At 37.8% G+C, this 19,735-nt stretch overlaps 1 protein-coding gene and 1 long non-coding RNA gene across 5 annotated transcripts in view; one reads left to right on the top strand and one right to left on the bottom strand.

Moving 5' to 3' along the window:
* LOC125912531 (uncharacterized) overlaps positions 1-3,460 on the bottom strand; it is a 7,922-nt gene extending 4,462 nt beyond the window's left edge. The window contains exons 1-2 of the long non-coding RNA XR_007454771.1: positions 3,378-3,460; positions 586-746 (exon numbers count right to left, since the gene is read on the bottom strand). This is a non-coding gene — a long non-coding RNA (uncharacterized LOC125912531). The remainder of the gene's footprint in view (positions 1-585; positions 747-3,377) is intronic.
* LEPR (leptin receptor) overlaps positions 1-19,735 on the top strand; it is a 199,829-nt gene that overhangs the window by 126,104 nt on the left and 53,990 nt on the right. For all 4 annotated transcript variants that reach the window (XM_049617047.1, XM_049617045.1, XM_049617046.1 and 1 more), the window contains 2 exons: positions 725-848; positions 17,782-17,990. In XM_049617047.1, coding sequence (XP_049473004.1) covers positions 725-848; positions 17,782-17,990 — 333 coding nt within the window. The remainder of the gene's footprint in view (positions 1-724; positions 849-17,781; positions 17,991-19,735) is intronic.

Raw genomic sequence — 19,735 nt, 5'->3', positions numbered from 1 at the left:
AACTGAAATCGGTAGGTTAAGTGGTGGTTACTGAGGATTTCAGCTGATTATTCTGCCACACATGCTGTTTACTTCATAATGGTTCAACACTGTTGTAAAATCCCTACCAGCTAGAAATCCTTCAAGTTTGGGGAATACGTTAGTGTTGTCTTAAGTGAGCCATTATTTATGATTGTTGCTATTCTTGCTTTTTAAATTACAACCCGCCAATAATTTATTGCCAGGTGAGTTTTTCAGTGCACATTGAAAGTATGCCTGCATCAGTTATACCTGGGGCCTGTAATTTACAATAACAAGAATTTAAGACATGAATCACTGTTCACATGTGAATCACTTTGCTTTTATTGCTAAAGCAGACACATAAATACTGCTCCACATGTGCTTGTATCTTGATATTGAATATTTTCTTTTCTCTTAGAAAGCAAGCATGAACTGAACTAGATGACTTTTGAGGTCTTTTGTCCTACTTAAGTAGTTCAAGATTAAAAAAATAAAAAGAGTTTGAGTAATTGAATTTAAGTCTCTTACTTTACCAGAAAGGAAACTGAAGGCCTAAGGGATTAGACCACTTGGGCAGATACATACCACTGGTTAGAGCCGGTTCTTTTTCTCTCAGAATAGGCAGTGGAAGTTGTATCAGAACACTGGTAAATTTAATTTAGTTCTTCTCTTTCACTGAGTTCAGAATGTTTTTCAGATTTAATGTAGTTTATTTTTAATTCAGGTGCAAACTGGAACATACAGTGCTGGACGAAAGAGGACTTGGAATTATTCATCTGCTATATGGAGTCACTATTTAAGAATCCTTTCAAGGCTTATGACCTTAAGGTCCATCTTTTATATGTTCTGTAAGTACCAAATAAATTAATTTGGAAATTTCTATGACATAATTTCTTTTAAATGCAAGAGCTTCCATACACAGATGTGGATTATTAAAACTCTCCTATCCCTACATTTCCTTTTGTATCTATGGGAATATATTCTGAAAGAAGTATGAACTCAATTCAGGGGTCTTAGATATTTGAGTGGAGGGGAAAAACTTGTTACACGTTTCTTTTTCAGGTAGATTTTTTCTTCGTATTTGATCATTTTATTCGCTTAAAAATAGAAGTGCTCAATATTTATTTGTGCTAGCTAGAGAGCCAAGATGGTGGTTTGAGATAGCCATACACTTAGAATTCTAGCTAACACATCATTCAAGTGTTCTAATAATTCCAGTGATAATACATATCATTCCTTTGTAAATTTTAGCTCTTTAAATTTTTTTTCTAATTTGTCCTTTTGTGGGATGCTCAAGGAGAAAGAGACTCATTTCCTTCAGTTCTGCAGTTATTGGGATCATACCACTGAGGGGCGACATGCTAGAAACTGTCCATATAAACATGAGTCAAATAGAATAGTAGTTACCAGGGACTAGGGGTAGGGGCAATGGGAGTTCCCCTTTAAATAAGTATAGAGTTTCAGTTGAGGAAAATGAGAAAAGTTCTGGAATTGGATTTATATTACCCAACAGTGTAAATGTACTGCTGTCACTGAACTGTACACTCAAAATGATAAATTTTATGTTATGTATATTTTACCCCAATAAAAATAATTTGAAAAGAAAGAAACTTAAAGATGCTGAGAAAAAAAGATAGTAATGATTTCTGCCTTTGAGGCATCACAGGCTGGTGGTTGGGGCAGATAGGTATAGGGCTTCAGTTTTAGTGGTTACTGTTGTCTGTTTGGGAGGCACATGAAGCCATGGGAACACAAGATTGTTGTGGAAGCCTTAGGTGGGGATAACTTATGCAGCTTAATTCTAATTCTAGATGACTGTAGAAGGCCCTGCTAGCCTTTGCTTCTTTGTGCAATTCACATTAAGGCGAGGATCCTGAAGGGGACTATCTGATTGGTGAAAAGGTGCCCTAGCTGCCAGTGTTTCAGCGGCACAAAATTCTAGGCAGCCAGGAAACCTAGAAAAATGTGCAAAATAGAAATGACTGAGCTACAAACCTCTAGAGTCCCCCAAAGTAGTGGAGGTTGTAAAGTGGGAAGGACAGAGGAATAATGGGTAATGCACAGCCAAGGGTGGGCATTTAAAGGACAGGAGAGAGTGAGCTTGCTTCTAGATAATGACCCAGCAGGGAGGGAAAGTTTGAAGATGTAGTAGAAGGGGGAGTATTGAAGATCTATAACAGAGTTGAATATTTAAATAAACAAGTTCCAGGAAAAGAGCACAGGTGATAGGTTGGTCTTGAAGGAAGCTCACCTCAACCTTGAGTACTGAGGAAAGAAAGGAAGCACTGTGGTAGATAAAGATATATTTGAAGTTTGGAACAGAAAATTTCCTGCTTTATTGAGCAAAATAGGTTTTAGCTCACAGAAAAGAATTACTTTGCAATGTAGCACATTCCTACGATGACCTAAATATTTTGGATGGTGATCAAAAACTCACTGGGTGCCCATTCAAGAGAATTTCAGATATTGTCAGCAAGCTAGGGCAGCATGCTTGGTTTAAGAGCTCTGTGACCATGTGCAAGTATTTACATTTTGTTATTATCAAAATCTTACTATTATGTATAGACTGTAGTTAAGTCTTGAGGTCTGCATTTTTAGAAAAAAATATACATGAATATAGAACATTACAAAATTGCATAGTAACTTAGCTACAGTTGAGAATTTTCACTTCACTTCAGTCAGCCAGGTAACCATTGGTCTATTCATTACATGATGGTTTTTCTGGGTCAGACTCAGAAAATGAGAAAATTATGATAAATTAACTAGATTTTTCAACTTACATGATGAATTTAGCAGATTCTTTTGACCTGCTTTTATTTTGAACTCAATTTTCTAAAAATATCAGTACAGGAAAACTTGTCATAATTGCATGCAGTTGGAGGAACATTGTGGGTTTTTTTCTTACTCCTTTTTGCCATATTAATTGTTTTCTCCTTTGTATGATTGGGTTAATATATCCATTTTACCAATTGTCAATGCTGTTTCTGCCTTAAATTCTGTGTTGTCTGCATCTCTGGGCATTGTATCTCTAAATAATTTAAATAAGACTCCTCAAATCATGAGGAAGAGATGGTCAGTTTAATGAATAAGACTTCCATGGAAGAGAAAACCCATAAAGGTGGTTACTGTAAGAAGAGTTTTTAATCAAAATGCCCTTCTGCAGACATTAGAGTTCATGAGAGAAATCTTTCAAATGCTTCCATGTGTAAATAAGAATGGTTTTTAAAAGGAACCAAAACCTAACATTTATAAGGGATTTAAAGCCCTATAAATATGTCCCTTAAGGGAAAGCATTGTTTGAGCTCAGATATTAATGTTTGTCAAAGAATCCAAAGGAGAGATACCATAGAAATAGGCTACTTCTTTAGATGCTTTACCTTTGACCTGGGAGAAAAATCCTACTGTGTGCACCAGCCACTGAGTTCAGTGTGAGGAACCATGTTGAACAACTCAGACACAGCCCTCACCCTTCTGGAGCTAACAGTAAAGACAGAGAACATAATAATTTCAATGTGCTGTGATGTAATAAACATAGGGACTTGTGAAAACATATACAGGTACTAGAAGTTATCTGCCTGGGTTACAAGGGGGCAGAGAATGAACCAGGTAGAATGAAGAGCATTTGCAAAGTCCCACAGTCACATTTGGACATTGTGGACAAGAAAAGTTAAGTGTGGTTGGGTTGTAAAGCTGGGGGATGGTGAGAAATTGAAGTGGAAGAATAAGTAAGGGTCATCCAAGGTGTTTAGACTTCTGTAACTGCTAATACCTAGTTTACCTTGTCTCTTTACTGTTACCCTGTCACCATTCTTGGTGATTTCTACTTCTATATGGATGATCATCAATTTCTTAAAGGCTTTTCTTTCACTATTCTTGTTTTTTCACCTGACCTGGTTCACCCATTCTCGTGGACCTACTGTAGACCTTGTCATTACTGGTAAGCATGCTCTGTCTATAAGTTCAGTTTCAAGGATCCCACTCTTTGACCACCCCCCTCCTCCTCACCTTAGGCTTATTCCCTCTATTACCTCAACCTCAGGAATAATTAATTCTCCATGTTTCTTGGCTCTGTCCTCTGAGGTTCTTTTTCATGAAAGGCTGCATATCTCTGTAGCCAGGGAGTTTTCTCATATGCTTCCTGTCAGCACAAGTTTGGACGTCCAATGGCTTCATTTCATTTTGTATCCTTTCAGTCTAAGCTAGCAGTGTGTCTGCTGCTGTGTTCTCTCACAAGACCATACAGCCTTCTGTGGCTCTCACTGGGGTTCACCTCATTAGACAAAAGCCCACAGATCTCTAAGCCCTGGTCTTTGCTTAGAAGCTATTTCCTAGTGTTAACATCTTTACCCTCTGGAAAGGCCAGGCATCTCATAGCTCTCAAGTCTTGGTTTCTTTTGTTTAACCACCCTTTACTCAATGTGTACCTCTCCTCTTGTGGCAAGAGGAAACCAAGAGGCACCTTCAACACCTGCTTGGAAATTTCCTGCAGCAGATCACCCAGTTCAGTAGGTAGACTGTGCTTCCCATGTAACTGTGGATGTGTGACTTAGCTGTCTGCCTTTACATTACATTCTCTTTCCTCCAGTTTCCAGTCTGTGTTACTCACTTCCTCTTGTGCCCTCACTGTCATCAAACTCCACATTTCCACTCACAGTCTATTCAAGACAATTTAGGCTTTCTTTATCACACATCTCCAAATTTTTCTAACCCCTGTCCATCACCTGGTTCTAAAGCCACTCCCACATTTTTAAAAAAGTTTATTATGTATTCTGAGAGAGAGAGAGAGAAGCATGAGTGGGGTGGGGCAGAGAGAGAGGGAGAGAGAGAATCCCAAGCAGGTTCTGCCCTGTCAGTGCAGAGCCCAACATAGGACTTGAACTCATGAACTATGAGATCATGACCTGAATGAAAATCAAGAGTTAGATGCTCAGTCTATTGAACCATCCCAGCACCCCTCATGGATTCTCATTTTATTTTATAAGCTATAATCAGTTATTTTCATTTTTTATATTATTGGTCAAATTGCCCCATATTTGACCACTGGGAACTTATTGAAGCTGGCCCCTGTGTCATTTTGATGTGTCCCACCTTTTTTTTTTTTTTTTTTTTTTTGAGGACTTCCTTACTCTTTAGTGCTACAGGATGTTTCAGGTTGATTTTATACTTTCCTTGCCGTAACACTGGAGTCAGCCATTTCTCCAGGGAGCCCTGCTTCCTTTTTATTGGAGAATGGTATTTACAAAGCAGTATCTGGGAGCTAGATGCTCCTTGTTACTTGAGTGGCATTGTTGAAACATCTGGGCCTTCTCAGATACGTGTATGTATGTACTGGATACATGTATGTATGTACACAATATATGCAAGGTTTATATATAATATACACAAATCTATATTTCTGTATCTGTATATACATATATTAAGAGTAGGTATTCATACTAACATTTCCCATTTTATTACTTTTAAAGTTTGTTTATTTATTTATTTAGAGAGTGGGAGTGTATCAGCAGGGGAGGGGGAGAGAGAGAGGGAGAGAGAGAATCTCAAGCAGACTTTTCACCTTCAGCGTAGAGCCAGATGTGGGGCTTGAACTCATGAACCTTGAGATCATGACCTGAGCCAAAACTAAGAGTTGGACGCTTAACTGACTGAGCCATCCAGGTGCCCCTAATATCTCCCATTTTAGCCCCAAACCATAGGATACATTCTAGTCTTCCTTTTTCCTTTTTTCCTTTCTTCACTCCTTGTCTTCCCTTCCCTCTCCCTTCCTTGCCCTTCTTTCTTCTCTTTCTTCCACCAGTAAGAAACCTGGCTTCCATTTCCCACAGTATATAACCCATTTGCTCAGTCGTGGAATACATGTAAAGTAGTTTTGGAATTGGTAACCTATACCACTGTGAAAAACAAGCATGCTAACTAGAGTTGCTAGTATTTGTTTACACTCATTTTGCCTGTGCTAAGGCAAAGGGTTACAAGGTCAAAATACTGTGTTCCAAAGTTAATTAGGATATCCCTCCCCCTCTACCCACATGGTTGTATTGTTAATTTGATATACATTAAGGTTCATTTGTTTTTGTTTTCAGTCTTCTTTTTCTTTTTTCTTCGTCTCTTTTATCCTTGTTGATTTTCCATTTGTTTGGCACTATCTTACATTTGAAGAATACTTGATGTTTTACAAAATGCTTCTTAAACTTGTCTCCTTGATGAGATTTATCTAGGCCATTACTTCTCACTTGGAGCTGATTCACAAGATATAAAGTGGAACCAGTTATTTGCATTTCTATCAAGTTCCAGGTGATACTGATGCTACTGGTTTGGGACTAAACTTTGAGAACCACTGATCTATGACTTCTTGAAAACAGATTCTTTAGCACCAGACCTACTGACTTCTTCATGGAGGGTCTAGGAATCTAGTGTTAACAAGTGTCCAGGTGATTATGATGACGAGACCAGTCTGGAACACTAACCTGGTCTTTGAAATTTTGGGGATTGGCAAAGTAGAGTTTTTGGGTAACATTTGTATAGATTTGGTAAAATTTGTATAGATTTAAAGTGACCTGTTCAAATGATATATAAAAGTAATACTGTTTTAAACAATTCCTATGTATTGGTTTGTCTACTGTAGTTTGCTCTCAGTTTATGTCACAGTCAGGAACTTGGATGGCACCATTTGATGCTATTTCTGTAGTAACTTAGTGGAGATCATTGCTTAGAGAAGTTTTAATATATTCATGGAAAAGTAATTCTGGGAATGAATAATTTGACAGAAGGTCAGAGGACAGAATGTGTTCTCTGTAAACCACTGCGGCTACCAGAAATGAAATTTCAGTAATAAATATTTGTATATCTAACTTCTGAGTAGAAAAATTGCCCAAGTGATGAAATTTGCAAAGTAGCCAAATGTAAAATTTGAGAAAAAAAAATTTTTTTTTACTATTTTCACTTCTAAGTAAAGTTTACTCACATACAGAGATTAAATAAATAGTGGCACTGAATTTATGTGTGTATTGGCAAGATATAAGATATTTTGCTGCATAAAAAGTTTTCAAGGATTTCAGAAATTATTAAGTTTTGGTTATTTAAGCCAAAGTATCTCATTCTTACTTTAAAAATTTGATCACCATTTTAATCCTTATACATTAAAATGATCAAAATTTAGAGTGTTTGGTGTTCACAAATAACTTCAAACTTCTTTTGGAAGGTAAAAGAAGTTCTTATGCTGACTTTGACAAATAACAAAGGCTTTGACAATAACAAGGCTCATGTATTCCAGGTTTCACACAAACTTTGAAAAGCTTATGCTCTCACACATATGAGAAATATCTAATGTTTTCCTCATGGAAAAAGTAATTTGAAATAATTCTCTAATTCTTTAAAGTTCTGATCTATAGAAATATTGAGATGATTCAGATTATAATAAGTTTTTAGTTGTGGCTACCGATGTCTCTATGAATCCCCTAAATAAAATGGCAACAGTAGCAGTGAAATGTCTCCTGTGATAATAAGATATGTTGGGCATAATGAAGTGAGCAGTGAGCATGTAAGCATAGGCTTCAAATGAGTTTCAGGTCTGTATGGTCTCCAAGCCTCAGTTTCTTACTTACTCAGTTTCTTACTTACTTTTTCTTTGAGAAGTTGAATTAGATCGTGATCCTCAAGCTGTTTTTATGTCAATTGTAAATGTGCTATATAATGAAATTTGATGATATATTTAATGTGGATTCTTTATTTTTGTGTCCTTTGCCTTTCAAGTACCCAGCAGTAAGGAGTACAAAATGTTTTTGGCCAATAGCTGGTATTGAAAAATGTTTTCTTTAAGGGCCAGATAGCAAATATTTAAAAAAAAATTTTTTTTAATATTTATTTATTTTTGAGAGAGAGAGACAGAGACAGAGACAGACAGAGCATGAATGGGGGAAGGACAGGGAGAGAGGGAGACACAGAATCTGAAACAGACTCCAGGCTCTGAGCTGTCAGCACAGAGCCCAACATGGGGCTGGAACTCACGAACCGTGAGATCATGACCTGAGCCGAAGTTGGACACTTAACCAACTGAGCCACCCAAGCACCCCCAGATAGCAAATATTTTAGACTTTGTGGTCCATACTGTCCCTATCACAACCTTGTAGCCATATGTAAATATATAAATGAATAAACTTGAGAATGTTAATGGACATTGAAATTTGAATTTTATGCAATTTCCTTGTATCACAGGACACTCTTCCTCTTTGTTTTTTTTTTTTTTTTTTTTTTTTTTTTTTACCTTCTGAAAATGTAAGAAACCATTCTTAGTTCACAAGCTGTACAGAAAACAAGTTTATTTGGCCTGTGGGCTGTAGTTTTCTCACCCCTGTATAGAACACTTTGAGAATTAGTTTTAGATTGATTTTTAGAGTTTCATGATGGGGTTATCTGTTGTGGTAGTTTGGGAAATTTCTGAATGGAAATGCTTTTTTAAAAAAATAATGAATTTGTTGCGAGCAAGTGCCGGAGGAAGATGGTGGTGTAGGAGGATGCTGGGCTCACCGTGTCCTGCTGATCACTTAGATTCCACCCATACCTGCCTAAATAACCCAGAAAACCACCAGAAGGCTAGCAGAACAGATTCTCTGGAGCCAAGCGTAGACGAGAGGCCCACGGAAGAGGGTAGGAAGGGTGGAGAGGCGGTGCGTGCTCCACGGACTGGTGGGAGGGAGCCAGGGCAGAGGGGCAGCCTGCCGGCAAAGCAGAGCCCCTGAGTCTGGCTTGCAAAAGCGGAGGGGGTGGATGGAGTGTGTTCGGACAGCAAGCGGGATTTAACATCTGGAAGGTTATAAGCTAACAGCTCTGCTCGGAGATTGGGAGGGCTAGAGGACAAAGGGAGGGAGAGTTGTTGAGCCCCGGACAACAGAGCTCAGCTTGGCAGGGAACAAAGGCGCTCACCAGCGCCATCTCCCTCGCCCATCCCCCAGCCAAAATCCCAAAGGGAACCAGTTCCTGCCAGGGAACTTGCTTGCACCACACAAACACCCAACACTGTGCTTCTGCGGATCCATCCCTCTGGCGGAGGGTCTGACTCACTCCCGGTGCCGCAGAGCCCCTCCTGAAGTGGATCACCGAAGAAAAAGTGAGCTGAGCCTGCCCCTCCTGCCGCTGTGCACCTTGCTGATCCACCCCAGCTAATACGCCAGATCCCCAGCACCACAAGCCTAGCAGTGTGCAAGTAGCCCAGACAGGCCATGGCACCCCACAGTGAATCCTGCCCCTAGGAGAGGGGAAGAGAAGGTACACACCAGCCTGACTGTGGCCCCAGCAGTGGGCTGGGGGCAGACATCAGGTCTGACTGTGGCCCCGCCCACTAACGCAAGTTATTCAAGACAGCACAGGGGAAGTGCCCCGCAGTTTCACACCACTCCAGGGACTATCCAAAATGACAAAACGGAAGAATTCCCCTCAAAAGAATCTCCAGAAAATAACAACAGCTAACAAACGGATCAAAAAGGATTTAAACAATATAACAGAAAGTGAATTTAGAATAATAGTCATAAAATTAATCGCTGGGCTTGAAAACAGTATAGAGGACAGCAGAGAATCTATTGCTACAGAGATCAAGGGACTAAGGAACAGCCAGGAGGAGCTAAAAAATGCTATAAATGAGCTGCAAAATAAAATGGAGACAACCACAGCTCAGATTGAAGAGGCAGAGGAGAGAACAGGTGAACTAGAAGATAAAATTATGGAAAAAGAGGAAGCTGAGAAAAAGCGGAAGCTGAGAAAAAGATAAAAAAATCCAGGAGTATGAGGGGAAAAACAGAGAACTAAGTGATGCACTCAAGAGAAATAATCTACGCATAATTGGTATTCCAGAGGAGGAAGAGAGAGGGAAAGGTGTTGAAGGTGTACTTGAAGAAATAATAGCTGACAACTTCCCTGATCTGGGGAAGGAAAAAGGCATTGAAATCCAAGAGGCACAGAGAACTCCCTTCAGACGTAACTTGAATCGATCTTCTGCACGACATATCATAATGAAACTGGCAAAATACAAGGATAAAGAGAAAATTCTGAAAGCAGCTAGGGATAAACGTGCTCTAACATATAAAGGGAGACCGATAAGACTCGTGACGGATCTCTCTACTGAAACTTGGCAGGCCAAAAAGGAATAGCAGGAAATCTTCAATGTGATGAACAGAAAAAATATGCAGCCAAGAATCCTTTACCCAGCAAATCTGTCATTTGGAATAGGAGAGATAAAGGTCTTCCCAAACAAACAAAAACTGAAGGAATTCATCACCACTAAACCAGCCCTACAAGAGATCCTGAAGGGGATCCTGTGAGACAAAGTACCAGAGACATTGCTGCAAGCATGAAACCTACAGACATCACAGTGACTCTAAACTCATATCTTTCTATAATAACATTGAATGTAAATGGACTAAATGCGCCAACCAAAAGACATAGGGTATCAGAATGGAGAAAAAAATAAGACCCATCTATTTGCTGTCTACAAGAGACTCATTTTAGACCTGAGGACACCTTTAGATTGAGAGTGAGGGGATGGAGAACTATTTATCATGCCACTGGAAGTCAAAAGAGAGCTGGAGTAGCCATACTTCTATCAGACAAACTAGACTTTAAATTAAAGGCTGTAACAAGAGATGAAGAAGGACATTATATAATAATTACAGGGTCTATCCATCAGGAAGAGCTAACAATTATAAATGTCTATGCGCCGAATACGGGAGCCCCCAAATATTTAAAACAATTACTCACAAACATAAGCAACCTTATTGATAAGAATGTGGTCATTGCAGGGGACTTTAACACCCCACTTACAGAAATGGATAGATCATATAGACACATGGTCAATAAAGAAACAAAGGCTCTGAATGATACATTGGAACAGATGGACTTGACAGATCTATTTAGAACTCTGCATCCCAAAGCAACAGAATATACTTTCTTCTCGAGTGCACATGGAACATTCTCCAAGATAGATCACATTCTGGGTCACAAAACAGCCTTTCATAAGTTTACAAGAATTGAAATCATACCATGCATACTTTCAGACCACAATGCTATGAAGCTTGAAATCAACCACAGGAAAAAGTCTGGAAAACCTCCAAAAGCATGGAGGTTAAAGAACACCCTACTGAAGAATGAATGGGTCAACCAGGCAATTAGAGAAGAAATTAAAAAATATATGGAAACAAACGAAAATGAAAATACAGCAATCCAAATGCTTTGGGATGCAGCGAAGGCAGTCCTGAGAGGAAAATACATTGCAATCCAGGCCTATCTCAAGAAACAAGAAAAATCCCAAATACAAAATCTAACAGCACACCTAAAGGAAATAGAAGCAGAGCAGCAAAGACACCCCAAACCCAGCAGAAGAAGAGAAATAATAAAGATCAGAGCAGAAATAAACAATATAGAATCTAAAAAAAGCCAGTAGAGCAGGTCAATGAAACCAAGAGTTGGTTTTTTGAAAAAATAAACAAAATTGATAAACCTGTAGTCAGGCTTCTCAAAAAGAAAGGGGAGAGGACCCAAATAGATAAAATCATGAATGAAAATGGAATTATTATAACTAATCCCCCAGAAGTACAAGCAATTATCAGGAAATACTATGAAAAATTATATGCCAATAAACTGGACAACCTGGAAGAAATGGACAAATTCCTAAGCACCCACACACTTCCAAAACTCAAACAGGAAGAAATAGAAAATTTGAACAGACCCATAACCAGTGAAGAAGTTGAATCAGTTATCAAAAATCTCCCAACAAATAAGAGTCCAGGACCAGATGGCTTCCCTGGGGAATTCTATGAGACATAGAATACCTATTTGTCTCAAGCTGTTCCAAAAAATAGAATGGGAAGGAAAACTTCCAGACTCATTCTATGAAGCCAGCATTACTTTGATTCCCAAACCAGAGACCCAGCAAAAAAAGAGAACTACAAGCCAATGTCCCTGATGAATATGGATGCAAAAATTCTAGACAAGATACTAGCAAATCAAATTTAACAGCATATAAAAAGAATTATTCACCATGATCAAGTGGGATTCATTCCTGGGATGCAGGGCTGGTTCAATATTTGCAAATCAATCAATGTGATACATCGCATTAAAAAAAGAAAAGATAAGAACCATATGATCCTGTCAATCGATGCAGAAAAAGCATTTGACAAAATTCAGCATCCTTTCTTAATAAAAACCCTCGAGAAAGTCAGGATAGAAGGAACATACTTAAAGATCATAAAAGCCATTTATGAAAAGCCCACAGCTAACATCATCCTCAATGGGGAAAAACTGAAAGCTTTCCCCCTGAGATCAGGAACACAACAGGGATGTCCACTCTTACAGCTGTTGTTTAACATAGTGTTGGAAGTTTTAGCATCAGCAATCAGACAACAAAAGGAAATCAAAGGCATCCAAATTGGCAAAGATGAAGTCAAGCTTTCACTTTTGCAGATGACATGATACTCTACATGGAAAACCCAATAGACTCCACCAAAAATCAGCTAGAACTGATACAGGAATTCAGCAAAGTTGCAGGATACAAAATCAATGTATAGAAATCAGTTGCATTCTTATACACTAATAATGAAACAACAGAAAGAATATAAAGAAACTGATCCCATTCACAATTGCACCAAGAAGCATAAAATACCTAGGAATAAACCTAACCAAAGATGTAAAAGATCTGTATGCTGAAAACTATAGAAAGCTTATGAAGAAATTGAAGAAGATACAAAGAAATGGAAAAACATTCCATGCTCATGAATTGGAAGAATAAATATTGTTAAAATGTCAATACTACCCAAAGCTATCTACACATTCAATGCAATCCCAATCAAAATTGCACCAGCATTCTTCTTGAAGCTAGAACAAGCAATCCTAAAATTTGTATGGAACCACAGAAGACCCCGAATAGCCAAAGTAATATTGAAGAAGAAAACCAAAGTGGGAGGCATCACAATCCCAGACTTGAGCCTCTACTACAAAGCTGTAGTCATCAAGACAGCATGGTTTTGGCACAAATACAGACACATAGACCGATGGAATAGAATAGAGACTCCAGAATTGGACCCACAAAAGCATGGCCAACTTATCTTTGACAAAGCAGGAAAGAATATCCAATGGAAAAAGACAGTCTCTTTAACCAATGGTGCTGGGAGAACGGGATAGCAACATGCAGAAGAATGAAACTAGACCACTCTCTTACACCATTCACAAAAATAAATTCAAAATGGATAAAGGACCTGAATGTGAGGCAGGAAACCATCAAAACCCTAGAAGAGAAAGCAGGAAAAAATCTCTCTGACCTCAGCCATAGCAGTTTCTTACTTGACACATCTCCAAAGGCAAGGGAATTAAAAGGAAAAATGAACTTTTGGGACCTCATGAATTAAAAAGCTTCTGCACTGCGAAGGAAACAATCAACAAAACTAAAAGGCAGCTGATGGAATGGGAAAAGATATTTGCAAATGACATATTGAACAAAGGGCTAGTATCTAAAATCTATAAAGAACTCACCAAACTCCACACCCAAAAAACAAATAATCCAGTGAAGAAATGGGCAGAAGACATGAATAGACACTTCTCTAAAGAAGACATCCAGATGGCCAACAGACACATGAAAAGATGCTCAATGTCACTCCTCATCAGGGAAATACAAACCAAAACCACACTCAGATATCACCTCACGCCAGTCAGAGTGGCTAAAATGAACAATTCAGGAGACTATAGATGCTGGCGAGGATGTGGAGAAATGGGAACCCTCTTGCACTGCTTGTGGGAATGCAAACTGGTACAGCCACTCTAGAAAACAGTGTAGAGGTTTCTCAAAAAATTAAAAATAGATCTACCCTATCACCCAGCAAGAGCACTGCTAGGAATTTACCCAAGGTATACAGGAGTGCTGATGCATAGGGGCACTTGCAACCCAATGTTTATAGTAGCACCTGCAACAATAGCCAAATAATGGAAAGGGCCTAAATGTCCATCAGTGGATGAATGGAGAAAGAAGATGTGGTTTATATATATAAAATGGAATACTACTTGGCAATGAGAAAGAATGAATTATGGTGTTATGTAGCAATGTAGATGGAACTGGAGAGTGTTATGCTAAGTGAAATTAGTCATACAGAGAAAGACAGATACCATATGTTTTTACTCTTATGTAGATCCTGAGAAACTTGACAGAAGACCATGGGGACAGAGAGGGAAGGAGGGAAACAATAAGAGTCTCTTAAAAACTGAGAATAAACTGAGGGTTGATGGGGGGTGGGAGGGAGGGGAAAGTGGGTGATGGGCATTGAGGAGGGCACCTGTTGGGATGAGCACTGGGTGTTGTATGGAAACCAATTTGACAATAAATTTCATATTAAAAAAAACCCAAAATGGTATCTTATGGGTATATAGCACTTTAAAGTTTTCAAAAATCCTTTTATGTTATCCTCTTTAATACTTACAATAGCCTTGTAAAGGTGAGTAGTGCAGGCATTTTTCTCTGTTTTACTGATTGTGAAAACCAAAGCTCACAAAAGGAACTCTCTGACTATGGCTCATAAGCAAACAGGACTTAATTTTAGGTCTCAGTTTAATTTAGTGTGCTTCCCACAATAAGATTATCCCTTACACAACACCCAATAGACTGATTTGCACCTTAAAAGGCCTGGAAATGTTGTTTCTTGATTGATTTCTTTTAGGTCTAAAGTAATACTAAAGTCTATCTCAGGAAACATGAAAATCTATCATAATTCACAACATTTAATACTAGGGGTATATGTATGAACGATTCGGGCCCATTTCTTTCATGTTGTGTTTATATCTGAATTTTCAGGTATGTGCTAGTTAGCAGAGTTTCTAAAGCATTGCTTTCCTGCACTGAATTTGTATATTTATCACTTACAGTTTTTCCCTCCAAAAGGGCTGCAAGATTTCTGAAGGCAGTGATCATGTCTAAATATTAATACTCTCTCCCCATTTGCAAGGTTTTTTTTAACCTTTTAAAAAAAGTTTATTTTCAGAGAGACGCACAGAGAGTGAGAGCAGGGGAGGGGCAGAGAAAGAAGGAGAGAGAGAGAGAGAGAGAGAGAGAGAGAATCCCCAGCAGGTGGAGCCCATCATGGGGCTTGAACCCACAAACCATGAGATCATAACCTGAACAGACACCAATAGTTTGATGCTTAACCAACTGAGACACCCAGGAGCCCCTATTATTATTGAGTTTTGAGAAATCTTTATATCTTTTGGAGACAAGTGCTTTATTAGATAGATGATTGGGAAATGTATTCTCTCAGTCTGTGGCTTGTCTTTTTGTTGTTTCATAGTGTCTCTCTTTCAGAGGAGTTTTCAACCTTGAGAAGAGTCCAATCTGAATTTGTTCTTTTATGGATCATGCTTTTGGTGTTGCATCTAAGGACATGTTACCTTACCCAAGGTCACAAATTTTTTTTCCCGTGTTCTCTTCTAGACGTTTTATAGCTTTAGATTTTATATTTGAATTGATGACCCATTTTGAATTAATTTTTGAATCTGGTGTGAGTAGAGATTGAAATCTGTTTTGTTTTGCGTATAGATGTCCCATTGCTCACCACCCTTCTCCACAGACCTGCTTTTGTACCTCTCTAGAAAGCTGGTTGTCCATATAGGTCTTCGTCTCTATTCTGTTCCATTCATCTATTTTTCTCTATACTAATACTCTATTGACTTGACCATTGTGATTCCAAAGCTATAACTTCTTGTTTTGTTATTTTAGTGGTTGCTTTAGGATTTGTAATACAGGTTTTTAACTCATCACGGTCTAACTTATGTACCTCCGAGGAATATTATACCACTTCATGTGTAGCATGAGAACATTACAACTGCATACTTACATTATGTCCCGCACTCCCAAGCTTGGAGCCAATGTCATATGTTTTACTTCTGTCTGTTATAAACCTTACACTACATGGTTATTATTTTTGCTTTAAGCAGTCAGTAAATACCCTTTTTCAAAAAATCATGATTTAATAAATACGCTGTAGTTACAAAGATCTGAGGATAATGTTGTTTTGAAAACTGGATACTTTCCACAGACAAGACATTTTAGAATAACTGAAAAAAATTCAAGAATCTGTTTTCCAGTGATTTTTTTTTCTATTTTCTTGGAAAAATATAAACCCTTCTTATTTTTGCTAATTCTAAACTTCATCCCCCAGAATCCTCCTTATATTAGTTTGGACAAAGTATTGATCCTAAAATAAGTATTAAATTTTTTTAGAAAACTATGGTAAAGGAGTAGAGGCTCTAAAAACTAGAGAATTTTCATTACTTGATCTTGAAAGGATTCTCCTTGTCTTTATTTTCAGTACAGAACAAAAATAAATGTGTATAGGCTTTTAAAAAATCCCATTTTAACTTTCTCCACATTATTTTTTTTTGAATTTTATTTTTTTATTTTTTTAAATTTACATCCAAATTAGTTAGCATAGAGTGAAACAATGATTTAAGGAGTAGATTCCTTAGTGCCCCTTACCCATTTAGCCCATCCCCCCTCCGACAACCCCTCCAGTAACCCTCAGTTCTCCATATTTATTATTTATATTTTTTTAATTTTAATTTTAATTTTTTAAAGTTTACATCCAAATTAGTTAGCATATAGTGCAACAATGATTTCAGGAGTAGATTACCTTCGTGCCCCTTACCCATTTAGCTCACCCCCCCTCCCACAATCCCTCCAGTAACCCTCAGTTTGTTCTCCATATTCATGAGTCTCTTATGCTTTGTCCCCCTCCCTGTTTTTATATTCTTTTTGTTTCCCTTCCCTTATGTTCATCCGTTTTGTCTCTTAAAGTACTCATATGAGTGAAGTCATATGATACTTGTCTTTCTCTGACTAATTTCGCTTAGCACAATACCCTCTAGTTCGATCCATGTAGTTGCAAATGGCAAGATTTCATTCTTTTTGATTGCCGAGTAATACTCCATTGTATGTATATACCACATCTTCTTTATCCATTCATCCATCGATGGACATTTGGGCTCTTTCCATACTTTGGCTATTGTTGATAGTGCTGCTATAAACATGGGGGTGCATGTGTCCCTTCGAAACAGCACACCTGTATCCCATGGATAGATGCCTAGTAGTGCAATTGCTGGGTCATAGGGTAGTTCTATTTTTAGTTTTTTGAGGAACCTCCATACTGTTTTCCAGAGTGGCTGCACCAGCTTGCATTCCCAAGTAAATACCCTTTTAAAGTTATTTTCATTTCTTTGTGTGGAACCTGTCTTCCATCTGCTATCATTTTCTTTTGCCTGATGGATTTTCTTTGGCAGCTTTTATAATACACACCTGATGGGTGACAAATTCTTTCAGTTTTGGTATGCTTGAAAAAAACCTTTATTTCATGTTTATTTTGAAAGATATTTTCTCTGGATATAGAGTTTTAGGATCACAGTTTCTCTTTCCTTTTTGGTACTTCACTATTGCTTCAGTACCTTGTTGCTGGTATTATTTCTTTTAAGATTTTTTATTATTTTTAAGTCATCTCTATACCCAACATGGGGCTCGAACTTACAATTCCAAGATCCAGAGTCACATGTCCTACCGATGGAGCCAGCCAGGTGCGCCTGTGCTGATATTCTTTCTAATGGCTAACCTGCTTTAACTCTTATGTTTGTATCTCTGATATAATGCATCCTTTGTTTTTCCCTAGATGCCTTTTAAGCTGGATGCGCAGAAGTTTTTGTCATACATTTTAAGTAAATCCAATACATGCCACATCTACACTAATATTTATCTCTTCTTTTTTCACATAGGCCTGAAGTGTTAGAAGAGTCCCTTCCGGTCCCCCAGAAGGGCAGTTTTCTGACTGTTCAGTGTAACTGCAGTGTTCGTGACAGCTGTGAATGCCATGTGCCTGTGCCCACAGCCAAACTCAACCACACTCTTCTTATGTATTTCAAAATCACGTCTGGTGGAGTAATTTTTCAGTCACCTATGATGTCAGTTCAGCCCATAAATGTTGGTAAGTTGTGTATAAAAGAGATAATAGATCTAAACATCAGTCACACAAGCAGGTTAAAAATTGCTCACAAAATGTTTTTTTTCAATAGTTTATCTTGCTTTCGAGCTGTAAGGATGGTTAAATGTGGTATAAGGAACTATTAAGAGTAGCTTCTAGAATGTTTTAAGCACAATATAGATATCTCTGCAGTTGTTAAATTCTTTCTTAAAAACATTTTTTCTTAAATCCTGGATCTGTGCAATGGATACGTGTCGTTTGGTTATTCCTGTTTTCACTTATCAGATAATAATTTCCAAAGATAATCAGAAGCTTGTTTTTTACCTGGATTTCTTCCTTCAATAAATATTTCTCAGAGGCTCATATGTGTCAGCCACTGACCTAGGAGCTGGGGAAACAATGGTGAATGAAACAAAGTTTCTGCCTCATAGACCAGAGAGAATATTAAGCAGACAGGGATAGTAAAAAAGTAAACAACTAAATAATTTGCTGTACAAATCTGATTATAAGAAAAACTCAAGTAATAGGTTATGGCCCAGATTTTTAGTGCAGAGATTCCCAAAGTTTCTTTTGATCCACTTGAACATATAATTACAAATGTGAATAAGATAGGCAAGTGTTCACTTAATGTGTTTATTAACTCAGTTTTGTTTGTACGTATATTATATATAATATGTAATGTAACAGTGTTACTATTTTCCACTTGTATTTCTTGAAAGCATTGTATACAAACTTCTTACATGCATCATTGCATCATTGTTTTTGACATCACAAGAGCCACTTTTCCAGGCATCTCACACGGTTTTTCACATAGCCTCACCTTCATTTCTTTCTAAGTTACTGAGCATGACATCTGCATATGCAGATTTGCATATGACATATGACATATGAATGCATTGACATCATATTTTAACATTAGGACTTTCAAATAATTTGTCTTCTAGGGATATATTTTTGGTCTCTACAACATAATTATGATGACGCCTGAACAATTCCATCATGAAATTATACCACAGGAAAAAATATACATAATATTTATAAAATACTGTTATGTTCTCTTTTTAAAACTAATTCTCTCAGGTGATTTTTAGAAGCACCTGGAGCCAGAATTGAATTGCATATTTAAAAAAAAAAATAAAAGTTAAGATGAAGTTCTATGATAGACTTTATAAGAAACTTAAAAAGAGTTTTGTTTTTTTTTCAGTAATGATTTTTGAGAAAAAAAATCTTTCCGTATGCTTGGGCATATATGATAATGTCCCAAAATTTTAAGTTCCATAAAAGAAGTAAGAGATGGAGAGTGTCAGGTATAGTGACTATTATTTTAGCTATGGAGATCAAAGAAGACCTGTTTTGGGAGATAGCAGTTGGGCTAAATGAAAGAGAAAAAACTGTAAAAATCCAGAGCAAAAGGTGCTCCATGCAGGAAAAATAGCACCCTTGAAACCTCTGAGATGGAATGAGCTTGGCAGTTGGAGGAACCAAAGAAAAGGCCTCTATGTTTGGACTGAATGAGGTAAGGGAGTATCTGGAGATGTGGTCGGAGAGTTATTGGGTTCATATCGTAGGCCAGAGTTACAGAGTTGGATTTTATCCTAACTGCACTGGAAGCTTTTGAACTAGGAGAGTGATATGGTCAGGTATGTGTGTCTGTGTGCATGTTTAAAATTTGCTCTGCATGTGGAGAAGAAAGTTGATGGGGAAAAGAGGAAGGATAGTTGCAAGAGTGGAATCAGAGGGCTCAGATA

This window comes from Panthera uncia (assembly GCF_023721935.1).
Source record: "Panthera uncia isolate 11264 chromosome C1 unlocalized genomic scaffold, Puncia_PCG_1.0 HiC_scaffold_4, whole genome shotgun sequence".
Lineage (NCBI taxonomy): Eukaryota > Metazoa > Chordata > Mammalia > Carnivora > Felidae > Panthera > Panthera uncia.
This window is presented reverse-complemented; position numbering and strand designations above follow the sequence as displayed.